General features: G+C 35.9%; 1 protein-coding gene across 2 annotated transcripts in view; it reads right to left on the bottom strand.

The window, feature by feature from the left end:
- Positions 1-11,614: 11,614 nt before the first annotated feature.
- The window catches only part of SLC9B1 (solute carrier family 9 member B1), a 116,172-nt gene continuing 108,731 nt past the window's right edge, over positions 11,615-19,055 (bottom strand). For both annotated transcript variants that reach the window (XM_016950977.3, NM_001280193.1), the window contains 3 exon segments: positions 17,065-17,173; positions 16,041-16,177; positions 11,615-11,845 (listed from right to left, as the gene is read on the bottom strand). In XM_016950977.3, coding sequence (XP_016806466.1) covers positions 11,630-11,845; positions 16,041-16,177; positions 17,065-17,173 — 462 coding nt within the window. In that variant the 3' untranslated portion in view covers positions 11,615-11,629.

Below are 19,055 nucleotides of genomic sequence, written 5' to 3' on the forward strand. Positions count from 1 at the left end.
CAGCAACTTGTTTTCACACATGTTCTAGTGGTTCCCATAACTTAGATTTTACAGGAGGCAAATTTACTAAAAATGAGGAGACTAAAATGAATGACCAACTTTGAATTTTGTCAAATAATATTGAAAATGAATTATCTCATAAAAGGTAATTTTAATACCCCAAAAGTAAGATGGTTGTACTCTCAGAATAAAAACTTTTTCCCTGCCACATTTTCAGTTGTTAAAATATGCTAAGAGCTATGCCCATATCTTTTCCCACCTGTGCACATTTTTCAGAAGCCTAGGGTTGGTAGTAAGCTGTTGCTTTAATAACTCCTTTAAATAAGCATTATTAGCAGTTTGCATTACTTCTTGTAAACTTACACAATTTTATCTTGTCCATCTTTAAAAAATAGACATCTAATAACCAAATGTATTTGAATTGATGCAGTGTAAGTAACTTGTAGAACTTGAGGATAAGTGGTAAAAGAAAAAAAAGTAACTTGGCTCTTGAAATACATGTCTTTGGTTTCTAGAGCCTTCAAAATACAGCCCTGTTGTTACTGCGTCACATTATGATTGTCTTGAGGGCTGCTTCTGCTTACCTAGGAAACTACTCATGCCTTACTCAGCAAATGAACATCACTATTCTATAAACATCAGGTATCCAAAAGTGTTAGCAGGCTTGAGGTATGAATGATTCATTCATATGGGTAATTAAGCAAGTTGAATTATGGAAAGCACCTCACAATTCACACAATTCAGCTTTGAGTTCAATGCCAAATACGATGATTCATTAAGTTGCCTTTGTATTTTGTAACCTAATTTGTTAATAAGTAAGTTACAGGAAGCCAATTAAGCCAGCTGCTGATCTATATAGTACTACCTTCCTCATTGTGATTCCATAGTCTTCCAATAGAAATGTGCTGTCAGAATCTGTATAGAGAGTTTGTAAATGCCACTATTTAACAAGGTTCTTAAGAATTTAGGTGGGTGTTTTATTTGATACCTACCAAAGAAGCCTAAGTAATAATTGTATAATACTTAACCCATTTAGAATTCAGTTGTGGCAGCATAACCAATCTGGAGAGACCAGGGGAGATGTTACTAATGCTTGTACTTTATTCAGAAGTGAGTGCCTCATTGGCTTGGTGCAGTGACGACACACCTGTAATCTCAGCACTTTGGGAGGCTGAGGTGGGTGGAGTACTTGATCTCAGGAGTACCATACCAGCCTGGGCAACATGGTGAGATCTCATCTCTACAAAAAAATGCAAAAATTAGCCGGGCACAGTGGCGCACCAGTGGTCCCAGTTACTCGGGAGGCTGAGGCACAAGAATCTCTTGAGTTGAGGAGGCCAAGGTTGCAGTGAGCCAAGATTGTGCCACTGCACTCCAGCCTGGGCAACAGAAGTGAAACCCTATCTTAAAAAAAAAAAAAAAAACCAATATAAACATCTCAGCATTGTAGGAAATTTAACCCATGGAAAGCAGGGGTGAATTAAAGACCACTTTGAAGGCTGGGAAAAGCAGATAATTTAGATATAGTCAAAGTATGAAATGATCGATAGATCCAGAACAAGGAAATGATGTATGTGTTTACATATTACATCTACTTTATTAACAATTTTCCCTCTGTTAAACTAATATCGACTAATAGTAGTCTAGGTAAGTCAAGTTCAAATTAAGTGGTAATTGAAAAAGTCTTCTTTTTAAAAAATTTTTAATGGTAGAGGCAGCAGCTACCCAGAGTCTACTTATTCTTACTTCACATTGAATTCTAACAAGTTTGGTTATCTGATTTCTGCTTCTTAACAAATCACAAGTATCGAAAGGGTCTTGCAGAAGGGGTGAACTACAAAATGTGACAGCTGACAGCAAGGCAGGGGAACAAAAATAAATTTAAGGTGAACATTAAAGGCATAGCAGCTTGAGACAATTTATAGGATTCTGCATACAACTGTCTCTGAGGACATCACTGTGATCAAATTATACAAGTGATGTTTAGTGATTAATTGGAATCAAGATAAGTAGTATGTGTTATTTAAAAAGGCAGGATACGTGTTGCATTTGGTGGTAACAATTTCCCCTTAGCTATTTAGTTAAAAGCTTAGTGCTTAACATGTTGGAAAATTTATATGTAAAATATATTGACTTACTCGATGATTGGAGGCTTTATCACAGGAAGTTTTCCCATTCAACTGAAACACTTTTCAAGCTTAATGACTATAATTTACTACATAATTATTTATTTTGTTAAAGTTTGAGGAAAACTAAATAAAGCAGTAGCAATTTAAGTCATAATAAATTTTGTTAGATGACTTCTTCCACTTTAGGGGGAATTAAAAATCATGTTTAAAAACCACATGTGCAGCAGTTCTGTGACTCCCTCAACATCCAGTTGGCCATATAGTCCCTTTGCACCACAGAGGTTGGAGTATAGAATATGCCCAAAGCTGTTTTGTTTTGTTTTAACTATGCTGCATCATCTGAGGTTGTGTTAACATAGTTTGTCCTAATACTCTTTTACTGGAAACTTGCTATATTTGATCATGTTCAGCAAGTAAACTAATTTTATCCACTTTCATATATTTTGAGACAAAGTCTGGCCCTGTCACCCAGGCTGGAGTGCGGGGGCATGATCGTAGCTCACCGCAGCCTCAGCCTCTTGTGCTCAAGCGATCCTCCCACCTCAGCCTTCCAAGTAGCTGAGACTACAGTCATGCTTCATCATGCCCGGCTAATTTTTTATTTTTCTAAGAGACAGAGTCTCACTGTGTTACCCAGGCTGGTCTCGAAGTCCTGGACTCAAGTGATCCTCCCTGCCTCAGCACTCCCAAAGTGCTGGGATTGCAGGCATGAGCAACCATGCCTGGTGTTTAATCTTTTGCAGAAATCCAGTTTAGTAAAGTCATGTTGTAGCAAGCATCACTTTAATATAAAAAGTGTACAGCTCATATTATTAGCAATTGTACTGTGTAATTTTATATTAGTTATGGTCTTGAAGGACATTGAAAATCTGTTCAGAAAGACTATGTTTTTCAACCAGAGATGACATCACTCTAACATTCCTTTGGTTTAAATGCTTGATTCTTTGCTTACAAAACTTCTGTTTTGAACAATTATGGTGAGAAAGTATATTTGTGATACTGTTTTCTTAGAACACTGTTGTCAGATAGATCAGCCATAATGTTAACACATTTCTGATCTCTATTATAAGGCTGTAATTTTCCAAAATAATATAGAAAAGGAGAAAAGGGTAGTACATTTCATAATTACTGAGATAACCCTGTACTAGTGAGAAAATAAAAATGTCAAGTTTATTAAATTTTGAGATTTCCTGTAATTTTTCCATTACTATCCCTCATACATTTCTCTGCATGATCACACTAAAGATATAAATTAATCACATCCATTCAACAAATTAAGAAACTCAAAACTCACAAGTACAATCTTCAACCCTATAGAATGCTACCAAGAAGTAAAATAAGATGAAGGTAGAAAGATTCTCTTTGAGGGCCAGGTGCGGTGGCTCACACCTGTAATTAATTCCAGCACTTTGGGAGGCCAAGGCGGGCAGATCGCCTAAGGTCAGGAGTTCAAGACCAGCCTGGCCAACATCATGAAAACTCGTCTCTACAAAAATATAAAAATTAGCTGGGCATGATGGCGGATGCCTGTAATCCCAGCTACTCGGGAGGCTGAGGTGGAAGAATCGCTTGAATCCAGGAGGCAGAGGTTGCAGTGCGCCAAGGTTGTGCCATTGCATTCCAGCCTGGGCCACAGAGCAAGACTCCATCTCAAAAAAAAAAAAAAAAAAAAAAAAAAGAAAGAAAACGAAAAAAGAAAGATTCACTTTGAAATGCTGCATGCAACTATATAGCAACACATTGGAAAATCTAGAGAAAATGGGTAATTTTCTGGAAAAATATAAATGACCAAAACTAATCCAAGAAGAAATTTAAAATGTTAATAGACCAGTTACAAAGAAGAGAATGTAAAGTGATTTTTTTAAATCCATAATTTAAAAAGTACTAGGGTTGCAAGAAGGATAATTCCAATGTTATTTAAAGTATCCCAAATTTTTTTAAAAAAGAAAAACCAATTCATTTCACATAGGCAGTGCAGCATTAATATGAAAACCTGATAAACATAAGACAAAACTGTAGGCCAGGTGCAGTGGCTTACACCTGTAATCCCAGCACTTTGGGAAGCCAAGGTGGGTGGATCACTTAAGGTCAGGAGTTCAAGACCAGCCTGGACAATATGGCGAAACCCCATCTCTACTAAAAATACAAAAATTAGCCTGGCATGGTGGTGCATGCCTGTAATCCCAGCTTGAACCCAGGAGGCAGAGGTTGCAGTGAGCCGAGATCACGCCACTGCACTCCAGCCTGGGTGACAGAGCAAGTCTCCATCTCAAAACAAAAAAAACAAACAAAAAAACCAAAACTATAGACCAATCTGACATACATATGAATGAATATTCTAAATAAAAACCCAGCACTGTTATCAATAATTGCAACAACAAAAAACAGTAATACAGTATGCAAAGAGCACTGTATTTCAGGAATTCATGGATATTTCAATATCAGTTAAGTATATTAACACAATTACATAAATGACATCAAAGAAGAGAAAAATGTGATTATATCAATAGATGCTGAGAGGGCTATTGTTAAGATTAAACATCCACTCCTAATGAAGATTCTTGAGTAAAATAGAAATTGAAGGAAAGTGTCTAAACATAATCGTTATTTATGAAACGCCTACAAAACAAGTATTTTAAATCATGAAACAACGTTTCAATTAAAACAAGGAACCAGCAGGAATAGCTGCAGTCATTATTTGTTATTAAAGATTATCTTGGAGGATCCATGAATGTAACAAGATTTTTAAATGAAATAATCAGTATAAATATATAGAAAACTTTTTGTGGATATGATTATATGCCTAGGAAATCATAGAGATTAGGAAAAACAGAAATTTCAAATATTTTAAAGAGGAATATTGGTAAGGTATTTGGAAATAAGATGATAATACAAAATATATTAGCAATAAGCACCTTGAAATGCTAGTGGTAAAAATATTCACAATAACAAAAATAATAAAGGTAAAATAAATTTACCAAGAAAGGTAGAAGATCTATAAGAAAAAAACTATAAAAATGTTACCAAAAGCTACTGAATAAGAAACACATGAGGCTAGGCGCAGTGGCTCATACCTGTAATCTCAGCACTTTGGGAGGCTGAGGCAGGAGGACTGCTTGAGCCCAGGAGTTCAAAACCAGCTTGGGCAAATTGTGAAACACTATCTCTAACCAAAACAAAAAGCTAGTTGGGCTTGGCGCGTGCTTATAGAACCAGGTACTTGGGAGGCTGAGGTGGGAGGTTGGGGCTTCAGTGAGCTGAGATCCCACCACTGCACTCCAGCCTGGGTGACAAAGTAAGACCCTGTCTCAAAAAAACAAACAAAACTCTTGTAAAAACATAAATCTCCTAAAATTATATATAAATTCAATTAAATTCACATTAGAATCACAAAAGCATTTTAAAATTGGATTAAATTATCTTAAAGTTTATGTAGAAGAATAGTCAGAAAACTGTTCCAAAAAAAAGACTATTGAGAGGAACTTTTCTCACCAGATATCAGCACCTACTATAGAACTATTGGAATTGATCAATTAAGAAAAACAATTGTATTAAGAATAAGCAAGAGTGGTAAAAACTTGAGAATCTACATGTAGATGAAAAATTAATATACGAAAATAAACAATTCAAAGAAAGCAAAATTGGACCCTCAATTTACACTGAAGGCTTTGAAATGGCACATAAAATGATTTTTAAAATGATTTAAATATGTACATAAATGGAGAGAGGAAGGGTGGGAGAGAAGCGGGAGAGAAAGAAAATAGAAGACTAAAGAACAGGAACCCCTATGTGGAAAAAGGTAACACTTAATGACAAAATATGTTTTATGTGAATATCAGTTATACATAATAAATATTGGGGACATTGCCTTGTGGGTTACAATAAAGCATTAAGAAACAGAGTAGTGAACAAAAAAAGGAAAGAAAACTACCAAATTCCATGTATGATACCCCATTTTAAAATTACATAAATTAAACGCGTACACATAAGAAAATTTTAAACATTAAAATTTTGTTAACAAAACAGATTTGATAACACGAAGGCCAATGATGACCGTACCCACAGCAGTTTTGTTTAAATGGGGACTAAGGATGGAGCAAAATTTTTAGTAGAGCACTTTGAATAATGAATTAGCAAACTACAATAAACTGAAATCTTACCTACCAAATAATCTCAGTAAACAAATCTAAAAGAAATGAGTAAAACAATTGTGAGCAAAAAAGGATAGAGTCACTACATATAATGTAAATGAGACAAGGATGGCCTCTGTGTATTGGTGCCTAGGTTATTTCTTCACAGCAAGCTGAGACCCATTAGCTCAAAAGCCAACTGGCACCAAACTCAAATTTTTAAACATCCAATTGTGTTAAACATTGCCCAGACATGCAGATTTGTAGGCATTTAGAACCTGCCTGATTTACATGCCCTGGGAAACTGTGTCCAAAATCTGCCTGCCACAGATAAACCCTAGGCTGTAAAGACCCCAGGCTGCTTCTGCTCTTTGGAACTCTGTGAACTATAGACTCCATGCCATGCTGCTGAGTGATATCACTGAGACACGAAAGCCTCCTCTCTGATCCCTTCCTCCCTCAGGAGTTCCTTTGCCCTCCTCCCCTTCTGAGTGGTGGCCCCCTTGCCTCAATCCTCTGGTCCATCTCTTGCTGTGAAGGCCTTCCCCAGGATACAAACCTGACGAGATCATCCAGATAAAGCCCATGTGTGCTTCTGTCACATCTTTTTCTATATTTTTCTCATTTTTTTCTAAACTTTTCTAATTTTTTCTTAATTTTTATAAAATTGTGGATACCTAATAATGTAGTCTCAAAATAAATAAAGCCAAAATTAGAACTGGAAAGAGCAATAAAAAAAATCCACAAACATAGTGAGAGATTTTAACAATTCATTTTTAGTAATTGAAAAAATAAACACTGCACAAACTTCCCGAGGCTCCACCCCGTAATCCCAGTGCACAGGTGGGCATTATTCAGAATCAGTGGGGAAAGGGCGGCTTCAACCAGGACCCGCAGTCCAGTTTATCTAACAGCCTTCAGGCTGTTTTAGTCTTGAAGGTGGGGTTTTACCGGGGTACCCTTGGCTGCCTCCTGTCTCTATCACTTTCACATTAGGTGCTTTGCGGTGAAAATGGTTTCAAGGGTGATGGCATTGTACATATTGAGACACAGAAGCAGCTGAAAGATCTTTTAAAAAATGAAATGGATGCTTCTAAATGATAGCAAAGTCTTTGTTGGATTAAGTCTTGTAAACAATGAGAAGCAGAACTCAGAGTTAAAAAGTTCACCAATGTTTACAGGAAGATTTTTGGAGAAGACATGGATGGTAGGTGCCTTAAAGATCTCTTTGGCAAGTTGGGATCTGTCTTAAGTGTGAAAGTAGTGGTTAATGAAAGTGGAAAACCCAAAGGTTTTGGATTTGTCAGCTTTGAAAGGCATAAAGATGCGCAGATGAGATGAACAGAAAGAAGCTCAATGGAAAACAAATTGATGTTGGTCAAGCTCAGAAAGAAGTAGAATGGCAGATGGAACTTGTGTGCAAATTTGAAAAGATCAAGCAGTATAGGATCACCAGATAACAAAGTGTTAACATTTATGCAAAAAATCTTGATGGTATTGATGAATGTCTCTGGAAAGAACTTTCTCCACTTGGTACAATCACTAATGCAAAGGTTATGAAGGATGGTTGTCACAACAAAGGGTTTGATTTGTGTATGTTTCTCCTCTCCAGAGGAAGCAACTAAAGCACTTTCAGAAATGAATGGTAGAATTGTGGGCACTGAGCCATTGTATATAGTATTAACTCCATGGGAAGAAGAGCAATGAAGAGCACCAGGCTCAGCTCATTAACCAGTACAGTATGTGCAAAGAATGGCAAGTATAAAAACTATGCTCAACCTGGGAATCAGCCTCTATCAGCCAGCACCTTCTTCAATTTACTTCATGGCAGTTATCCCACAGACTGACAGCCATGCTGCAAAGTATTCTCCTAGCCAAACTGCTCAACTAAGATCAAATCCTCCCTAAATTGCTCAGGGTGCCAGACCTCATCCATTGAAAAATATGCCCAAGCCACTCCTAGCTCACTACATTTAGTAGTAAGAGACCAGCTTCTTCACAGCTTCCACGAGTCATGTCAACACAGCTGTTGTAACACATCAACACAGACAATAGGAGCACATTCTGCAGTTGCCGCTACTGCTACTACAGATACTCCTGCTGTTTGCACCATTTCACAGTATAAATATGCTATGGAAGTTCACAGTCCTCAATGGCATTTTCATGCACAGCCCCAAGTTACCGTGCAGCAGCCTGCTGTTCATGTAGAAGGTCAAGAACCTTTGACTTCCATGATGGCATCTGCTCCTCCTCAAAAGCAAAAGCAAACGAGTGAATGGCTCTTTCCTCTTCTTCAAGCCATGCCCTAGTCGTGCTGGTAAAATCATTGGCATGTTGTTGGAGATTGGTTATTTAGAAATTCTTCATATGCTTGAATCTCCAGAGCCTCTCTGTACTAAGGTTGACAAAGGTATAGCTGTACTACAAGACCACCAAGCTAAAGAGGCTGCCCAGAAAGCAGTTAATGGTGTCACTGGTGTTCCAATTATGTAAAACTGATCAGGGACCACAGAAAGAAACTTGCGCATCACTGAAGAAAAAATCTCAATATCAAAAACCTTAAATACTATGGAAAAAATTTATAAAGTATAAAATAAATTTAAAAAGGAAACTTTGAATTTTACATACCAAGCAAACATCAGATCTAACAAATGCAATGATAGTCCTAGATTACTTACTGATTTGAAAACAAAAAATCCTCCCAAAATAATAAAATATAAAAATACTGCAATGCTTTTCAGACTCTGTGATAAATAATTTTCAGCAAAGTATAAAAATTTAAAGCATTCCTTTAATTTTGTAATTCGTTAGTGTGGAATAGCTCAGAATGTCACTTCTGTTTTAAGTAACAGAATTGATAACTGAGCAAGGAAAGGTAATTTGGATTATAAAATTTTGCTTTAATAAAAATTCCTTAAACAGTGAAAAAAATAGGCAAAGATACAAAAAGTTTATAAGAAACAACAATCTTGTATTTATTTGTTATTTTATTTTATTTTTTTGAGACGGAGTCTCGCTCTGTTACCCAGGCCGGAGTGCAGTGGCGTGATCTTGGCTCACTGCAACCTTTGCCTCCCAGGTTCAAGTGATTCTCCTGCCTCAGCCTCCCGAGTAGCTGGGACTACAGGCACGTGCCACCACGCCTGGCTAGTTTTTTGTATTTTTATTTTTTTTGTTATTTGTATTTTTGTATTTCACCATGTTAGCCAGGATGGTCTCCCTCTCCTGACCTCATGATCCACCCGCCTTGGCCTCCCAAAGTGCTGGGATGGTGTGAGCCACTGTGCCCAGCCTTATTTGTTTAAATACTATAAACACTAATATCATACACATGGTTAACTGGTTGTAATTTTTAAATTATATTAATAAATTTTTATAAAAACTTTTTATAAATAAAAAACTTAAAATTTCAAATAAATAACAACATCTGCCACACCACCTTAAAAGGGCGACTATTTCAGTATAATAAACATATATCACAGACACTTAGAGAAAGTTCAATAAATAAAGAATAAAAAGAATAGTTACAACAATTTTCCTCCTAATCAATAACACAGTTCCTCATTTTGAAAATTATTTATCTCTCTTTTATTAAAATAAACTTTCTACTTTGAAATCTAATCCTCTTGTGAATGTAAAATACTATCTTGTAAATATATATATATATATTTTATTATTATTATTTTTTGAGACAGAGTCTTGCTCTGTCTCCCAGGCTGGAGTGCAGTGGTGCGATCTCAGCCCACTGCAACCTCTGCCTCCTGGGTTCAAGCGATTCTCCTGCCTTAGCCTTCTGAGCAGCTGGGATTGCAGGTGTGTGCCACCACACCTGACAAATTTTTGTATTTTTAGTAGAGACGGGGTTTCACCATGTTGGTCAGGTTGGTCTCAAACTCCTGACCTCGTGATCTGCCCATGTCGGCCTCCCAAAGTGCTGGGATTACAGGCATGAGCCACAACACCCTGCTTATATTTTTATTTTCTTATAAGTGACAATGAGATGCCCTCATGATTTAAATAGTAGTCAAAACACTGGCACAGTTTAAATTTTTAGAATTTGAGTACTAGAATTACAATATTTGAAAATGGAGTCTGTACTTTGTTGTAAAACTATAAGGAGAAAATGTCACTAAAATAGTAGCTATTTTATCTTTTCCCAGAGTTATTCTCCCAGAGTGTATTTTCTAAGAGTTATTTCCCAGAGGGTTTTAGAACTTTTGGCAGTTTTGGTGATATATTCTGTAAAAGCCCTTAGTCTTAATAGGAATAACACATAGTTTTGATTGCCTTAAATTTTAATTGCTTCACTTGGCAAATTTATGTGTAAATGTCATATTCTGTGGTATTTTAATACCTTGCTTGTGGAGAAGAGGAAAAAGAGGAATGAAAGTAATATTCAGTCCTTGCATTGAGCTTTTGCCAAAGAAGTCTAAACAATTTCTAAGATGCCATTCAATAAGGCCATTTTAGAATCGTTTATATGACTCTTATAACTTTAAAATAAAGAGTCTTGAAGTTAATGAAAACTCACTTTGCTTGTGATGGGTTCTACATTAACATGGCAGATTTAATCAGCCAGAATTAAAAGGTAATTCTATATTACTAAGGAGAAGAAACTGCCACATGACAGCAGTCTCCAAATCTTTCATTTTTGGAGGCTGCCTTTTATGCCTAGATTTTAAAATACTAATTGAAAAAATATATAGTTTACTTCCATTTGTGATTTAATTTTATTTCTATAAATAAAAATATAGTGTTTCATCTAAAAACTGCTAAACCAGACTTTCATTTTAAGGGCATGGCAGAAGTAAGGAAAGACTAACTTGGTTCTATTACTGAACATATTATTTACTCAGGTGGTCACCAAAACCAGAATTTAAAATCTATTTAGTTAACCCATTTAAAGTTGATGTGTTTTATTCCTTTTCTTTCTTTTTGTGGTGATCTTTTTAACTGAATTACTGGACATCATGGGAGTTCTATTCCTCCTATTTGGAAACTTAGGCTATCTTACCAAGTTCAATATTCAAAGTTTTTCTTTCTGCCATTAAGTTTGTTTAATTTTATATTAAGCTCAGTTTGTATTATGATATCAAATTCAGCCTGAGGGATTACTTTAAACTTTCCTAGGGTATTTACAGATTTAATTTGTTCTTACAGTATGTAAATACCAAGAGAGCATTCCATTTAATATTATTTTTATTAAATTAACTTTGGAGTAAAAAGTCCAAGAAAAGCCCTGTACTGAAATCACATGTTTACTAAATCCTGGATTCTCTGTACAGTCCCCACATATTTCTACTTTAAAATTCTTCTGTCATGTGAAATAATTCATTAAAAGAAGCAGGCAGATGATGACAGGTAAACTTTTTAATGATGTTCTAATGTTGACAACTGCAGTTTTATTTTGCTTGGATCATAATGGCGTGTAAGCATTTTAGGCCCCAGAATGCCCATAAGTAGAGCTCCATTTGGAGCTGTGATCAAGATGGCTAAAAATGCTACTGTCATCACATCCTTCGCATATGGTTCCAAGTGGGGTGCGGAGACTCTTGCTGTTTCTAGAGCCAGAGGACCTAACACAGCCTGCATTTAGGGGTAAAAATGGGGCATAAAGAAAAATATTAAACTGAGTTGATATATAATGTAAATGGCTCTGTTAAAATAAACAAAATCTAGTACTAGACTATTAGAAAAAAAAAGTACTCAGTAATTTTCATAAGTTACTCATCAGTTCCATGTTCTTCCTAGCAAATATATGTGGAGGAAGAGTACAATAGTGACAAATCAGCAGGCAAACATTTTTGGGCTGATTTTGCACTCTTGTCCTCTCAGTGTTCCTCTATTCGAATATCTCTTTTGAGTGTTCATGTTGCCCTCATAACACCAGGAGTTCTAACGAAACCAGTTTTGCTTAGTTGCCTTTACCATGTGCAAGTGGTTCTTGACTACAACAAGACAACATAAAATACTAAGGTTTCTTATGGTTCTCTAGGATTTGTTGCCCTTCTTCTCATTGTTCTCCCTATTCAGGGGGCACTGTGTTATAGCAGAACTGACAGCAGGCTTGGAATCTAGCAAACCGGGTTTGAATTCTATTTTTGCTGCAACCAGGCTAGTGACCTCGTACAAATGACTCACACTCTCTAACCTTCTACTTACTTATGTGTAAAATGAAGAACAAAATACTTATCTTACTGGATGGTTGTGAAAATTAAATATGAGAATGCAAAGAACACCTGGCACACAGTAGGTATTCAGATAGTAGTAAGTTTCTCTCTCCCTCACTCCTCATCCCCTGCCAGGTCAGAGAATGAGTTCCTTTGAAGTTGTCGTTTTAGAATGACTGTACTGGGTCACAAGTTTTTTTCCCTAGTCACCTTCTACCACATTATTTTTAATAACATAAAGCAAATTTCTTGCTAACCCTCTTTCTTTGTGTTTAATAATCTAGGCATGAAATTGCCTTAAAATTTTGGGGAATTAAATACCAATATATAACATATTTTCTATGGAGTTGCAAAGTAACAACATAATGGTGGAAACATTACCTCTGATATGGAACATTATGGCAAAAGAACCTCTCAATTTAAGATCAATTTCTATATCCTAAATCAATAATTTAAAATGGTATCATTTTTATATCGTAACTTTTAATGTACTGAACGTGAGCCAGTGTGCTGGAGGATGCTAGGGAGAAAAAGATAATCATGCAGAAAACCAACTGGAAAGAATCTGACAGTTTAGAAGAGGATTTGAACATAAAAGAACTTCCAACAGAAAAAACAAAAAACAAAAAACAAACCCATTGACTTTTAAGAGATGATGATGATAATGGTGAAACTAGAAATAATATTTATATAGTTATATGGCATTCATCATATGGCAGGTATCATTCTTAAAGCTTTCCATTTATCAATTCATTTAATTCTTATGACAACCTTATTATGTGAGGACTTTATTAGATGATAAATGATTTCCTCCTAGTGACTGAGATTTAATATTATTTCTTTAAAAGAATCCAATTGCCAAGCTGATCTTACATTTGTAAACTAATTTATTTACTCTCCTAATAGCTTCATTTTTCCACTCTAATTTTTATCAGTAACTCGAAACTGAAGAACAAGAGAAAGAGCTGAACCTTAGCCAATTTTATTTTAGCAGCAGAGAACGGCGGAAGAGGATAAAGGTGAAAATAATTTAAAATTGAAATTTAAATATTTGTTGATCTTATTTACTTGTGACATTATTGTTATCTATTATTGCTGTTGTGACTCTACTTGTATAAATAATTAATTTTTTATGTCTTGCCAGTTCCTGGAAGCAGCTTGATATTCTTTGTGTAGAAGCTAGCCTGAAGCCAGCAGACAGGAATAGGCAGAAGCAGAATAATACTGCAGGACTCAAGTGAGTGGTCTCTTTCCTCAAACCTGCTTTTCTTTTTTCCCTGCTTTATGAAAATTATGAAATAATAAAACAAAATTGTGAGAGTATTGTTGGAAGGAGAGAGAACAGATACTCCTTTTGTAGATTTATTATTTCCTACAGTAGACATTAAAAATAAAAAGTTATTATTTATATTACTTGAAGGTAAGATAAAATAACAACATTGTTAACTGAGCACCACCATATGCCAGAGAGAGTGCTAAGCACTTTACGTGGATTATCTCATTGAATCCTGACAACACTGCTAAGAAACAGATACAGTCATAGACTTCATTGTAAGATGAGAACACTGAAGGACTGAGAGATTAGAAAATAATTTTCCTGAGGTTATAGGCAAGTAATATGGTATTCAAAACAGGTAGTCTGGCCCTATGAACCTGCTTTTCTAACATGATAATAGAGGGTTTTTTTGCATGAAAATTTAGGAGCTTCTGTTTTGGAATAACAACTAAGAAAAGAGCCACAGGAAATTAAGGTATATTATGCTGCCAAGTTAAACAGTCTAACAAGAAGTAGCAATATATTTTAGGAGGAGGAGAATATCCTTGAATAAGAGGGCAAAATTACAAGGTTTCCCTTTCTGTTCATTCATCCTTGCAGGCATGCAATACACATTTGGCTCCTGCATGTCAGGCACTGTGTTAAGTGCCAGGGAGAAATAATGAAAAACAACTGCAACAACCAGACACTGTCCCTGTCCTTACGTAGTCTATCAAGGGGGCAGGGGCAGGGATTTAGCCATTAACCAAATAGTATACAAATAAATGTGTAATTAAAAACAATAAATGTGCATTTGTGTGATGGAGTGAGTGGCAAGGTAGGAAAAGTATTTTTTAAAAAATCAATGTGTCTCTATTTTACTTTACTTTTTTTTTTTTGGAGACAGGGTCTCACTTTGTCACCCAAGCTGGAGTGAAGTGGTGTGACCGCAGCTCACTGCAGCCTCAACCTCCCGAGTTCAAGCAATCCTCCTGCCTCAGCCCCCAAGTAGCTGTGACTACAGGTGCGTGTCAACACACCTGACTAATTTTTTTGTATTTTTTGTAGAGACGAGGTTTTACCATGTTGCCCAGGCTGGTCTTGAACTCCTGAGCTCAAGTGATCTGCCTGCCTCAGCCTCCCGAAGTGCTAGGATTCCAGGCATGAGCTACCATGCCTGGCCTGTGTCTCTACTTTTTAAAATCATAACATTTAGCTTTGTTATATTCAGCAAAATATAAAAACTCCAATTTTCAGATATATTCTTATTATATATTTTAGGAAAATAAAAAACATATTTTCATAAACTTAGGAAGTACTTATTGAAAGAATACTTTTTAATTTCAAAAGAATTGCTTTTAAAACTGAGATTTAAAAAGGTTACATTGGCTGGGCCCAGTGGGTTATGCTCGTAATCCCAGAACTTTAGGAGGCTGAGGCAGGAAGATCACTTGAACCTAAGAGTTCAAGACCAACCTGGGCAACATAGCAAGACCTCTTCTCTACAAAAAAATCAGAAAAAAAAGACCAGGCGCAGTGGCTCATGCCTGTGATCCCAGCACTTTGGGAGGCTGAGGCGGGTGGATCACTTGAGGTCAGGAGTTTGAGACTAGCCTGGCCAACATGGTGAGACCCCATCTCTACTAAAAATACAAAAATTAGCTGGGTGTGGTAGTGTGCACCTGTATAATCCCAGCTACTCAGGAGGCTGAGGCAGGAGAATTGCTTGAACCTGGGAGGTGGAGGTTGCAGTGAGCCGAGATCATGCCACTGCACTCCAGCCTGGGCAACAGAGTGAGACTCTGTCTCAAAAAAAAAAAAAAAACAATAAAAAAGCAGTTGGGTGTGGTGGCAGGTGCCTGTGATCCTAGCTACTCAGGAGGCTGATGTGAGAGAATTGTTTGAGCCCAGGAGGTTGAGGCTGCAGTGAGCTGTGACCATGCGACTGCACTCCAGTCTGGGTGACAGAGTGAGACCTGGTCTCAAAATGAAAATAAAAATAAAAATAGAAAAAGATTACATTAAGGTTCCTTGTTTTTGTTTATTTATTTATTTATTTATTTATTTATTTATTTATTTTTTTGAGATGGAGTCGCTCTGTCGCCCAGACTGGAATACAGTGGTGCCATCTCAGCTTACTGCAACCTCCGCCTCCTGGGTTCAAGCGATTCTCCCATCTCAGCCTCCTGAGTAGCCAGGACTGGTTACGTTAATTTTAATGAATAGTTATGATCAATCAAACTTTTAAAAAGTAAGGATAATAGCTCATATTTTGTGACTAGAGTAACATTTTTCATTTTAAATTTTAAAAGCATCAAAACGAAAGCATTAAGCAACAGGCTTAATATGTTCTTACCTGTACTGTAGCTTTGGGCATCCATGCTAAAGCAATAAATATTTTCTCCTTAAAACTAAAACCAGCAAAGCACATCAATAGATATGTGGTTAAAATTCGAACACATAATGCCAAACTCAGAGTGGCAACAGATATGCCTACAACAGATGAAAACAAACATAAATAACAAAATATTTGTGAAGAAGTGTTCTTCTTCATGCCCAGGAATATGATTTCTAAAACTTTTGAAAACATTTTAAGGCTATTGTCTCTTCATGTGCTTATTTTTTACATAAAAACAATGATTATAAAAAATGAATATGATGGAGGATTCTCTGTAAAGTGCAGGAGAGTATCTGATGGTGGAAGTACCATGAAAAATAAGACAGATGACATTTATACAATTCTGAACTAATAGACTTCTTTTGAATACTTTTATTATTATTAATAATAATTTATTTTTTGAGAAGGATTCTTGCTCTGTCGCCCAGGCTGGAGTGCAGTGGTACAATCTCAACTCACTGCAACTTCCGACTCCCGGGTTCACGCGATTCTCCTGCCTCAGCCTCCCGAGTAGCTGGGATTACAGACGCGCACTACCACACCTGGCTAATTTTTGTATTTTTAGGAGAGAGGGGGTTCCCCATGTTAGCCAGGCAGGTCTCGAACTCCTAACTTCAAGAAATCTGCCCGCTTCGGCCTCCCAAAGTAAGATTACAGACATGAGCCACCACGCCCAGCCAATAGTTTTAAATGAAAGTACTCAAAAAGTGCTGATCGTATCAAATATGTTCCCTCAGGAAAGAAATCTTATATTTATTTCTTCAGATAACTCAGGGAAGATATTCAGGGCTGTCCTTGGTTTATAAAAAAAAGAGCAACCAGTGTAAAGGAAGAGCAATATGAAAATATGACACTGTATCAACACGTGTTTCTGAAGAAGGTCGTTGTAGCCAAAGATATATTGTAAATAAAAATAAATGTATTTATAATTTTCTTAAATATTTTTGAATTTCATATTTTTTTGTGCTCTAATTATTCTTACCAACAATATTTGATTCAAGCGATGAAACAGATACTTCTGCTCCAACTAAACCAAAAAGAAGTGGTTGAAAAATATCCCATACAGTCGTAATAATCTTTTGGACTTTCATCTATAGAAAAGAGAAATACATTTATAATGATTTTGGCACATAAATATATTTCAGAAACTTAAAGTCTTCCCCCCCCCTTTTTTTTTCATTTTTTAAGTATTTTAGAGATGGGGTCTTGCTCTATTGCCCAGGCTGGAGTGTAGTGGCATAATCATAGCTCACTGTAGCCGTGAACTCCTGGGCTCAAGTGATCCTCTCGCAGTCTCCCAAGTAGAACTACAGGTGTGTACCACCATGCTGGGCTAATTTTTAAATTGTTTATAGAGACGGAGTCTTGCTATGTTGCCCAGGATGGTCTAGAACTCCTGTCCTCAAGTGGTCTCTGGCTGTGGCGTCCCAAAGCACTGGCATTATAGGCATGAGCCACCATGCCTGGCCTAAAGTCATTTAACATTTAATAAATTTAAGACACTTTATTTTAATAAAAATGTTAAACTTAATAAAAACTGAGCACTTCAATAGTTTTATTCAAACACTTAGGTAGAATTTGATTAAAAGAAACTCACAAAGCAATAAGATAATACTATTTGGCCATTTTGTCACAGAATAAGTGATGTCCTTAGGGTTCTAGCCATGTTTTGTATGAGTTCCAGATTTTGTCTGTAAAGTAACTGAACAGAGATATAACTACATCATGCCTGATGAGAACATACCCAGTTCATGCAAACATTTGGGTTCTCAAAAGGGGGTTGGGAAGCCCTCCACTAACAACCATCCTGGAACTCAATCCCATTAAAGTGAATCCTGATATATATAGCATATACTACTAGGAAAAACAATTTGGAAGTCTGCTAGGCCTGCTTCCAAAGAACCCATGTTGAATATTTTAAAGTTACTTTTTCCTTAAAACAAAACCAAAACATATATTAGATTCTCATTTAACTGCCTACCCAGCTTCCCTTTCTGGAAACGAATGCCTCCCAGTGCTACTTCCCCAATTAAAATGTTACAGGAAAGGCCCCTATTGGCCTACATTACTCTGGCTCTTCTCCAGGAATTTGGATGAAGAGATTTCAGTCTCAGTCTGGGTTTAACTTTTTTTTTTTTTTAAACAGAAGATATATAAGAACTTTGATGTCTCTTCCTTGAGGCATAAACTATCTTCATAACTATTTCCCTTATGACTGTGTTTTCTGATCCCCACTTATTATAGTTTAAAAAAAGAAAAAGAAAAACAATGTTACTATTCTTTACAGCATAATTATCCTATTTGTTACTTTTAATCTTTAAAACTTGTTTTAGTTCTGTTTCTTTTAACATTTAAAAAATTCTAGCAGTTTTAATTTTATTTATTGATTTGCATTTCATTCATTTCATTTCTTTTATCATTATGATTATATAAGAATACTAAACAAAATGTCACTATGATTTTTGGTTAGGGAACTTCTCAAGCTGATTCTAAAATTTATCTAAGAAAGAATATGTGTAGGAACAGCCAAAAAATACTTTAAAAAGAAGTATAATCTATATTAGATTTTGACACATAAAACTGCAGTGATTTAAAACAGTGGTGTTGGCATAGAAATAGAGAAGTAGGATTAAATAGACTTCAGAATTAATATATATGGGAGAATTTAGTTCATGTTAAAAAACTGAATTATTAATGAATTGGTCAATAAATAAACAATTTGGCAAAAAATGACTGTCTAGTTTATGTGCATATATCTGTATGTACATATTCATCATATGCAAGTATATATGTGTGTCTGAATATATATGTATATTTATGTGTGTGTATAGATATATATATACACACACACACACATCAGGCATGATGTAGTTCTATCTCTGTTCAGTTAACTTACAAACTGTATGTGTGTGTGTATATATATAAATAGTTTGTAAGATACACATATGTATATATGTATAACCTTACCTCACA

This window comes from Pan troglodytes, chromosome 3, assembly GCF_028858775.2.
Source record: "Pan troglodytes isolate AG18354 chromosome 3, NHGRI_mPanTro3-v2.0_pri, whole genome shotgun sequence".
NCBI lineage: Eukaryota > Metazoa > Chordata > Mammalia > Primates > Hominidae > Pan > Pan troglodytes.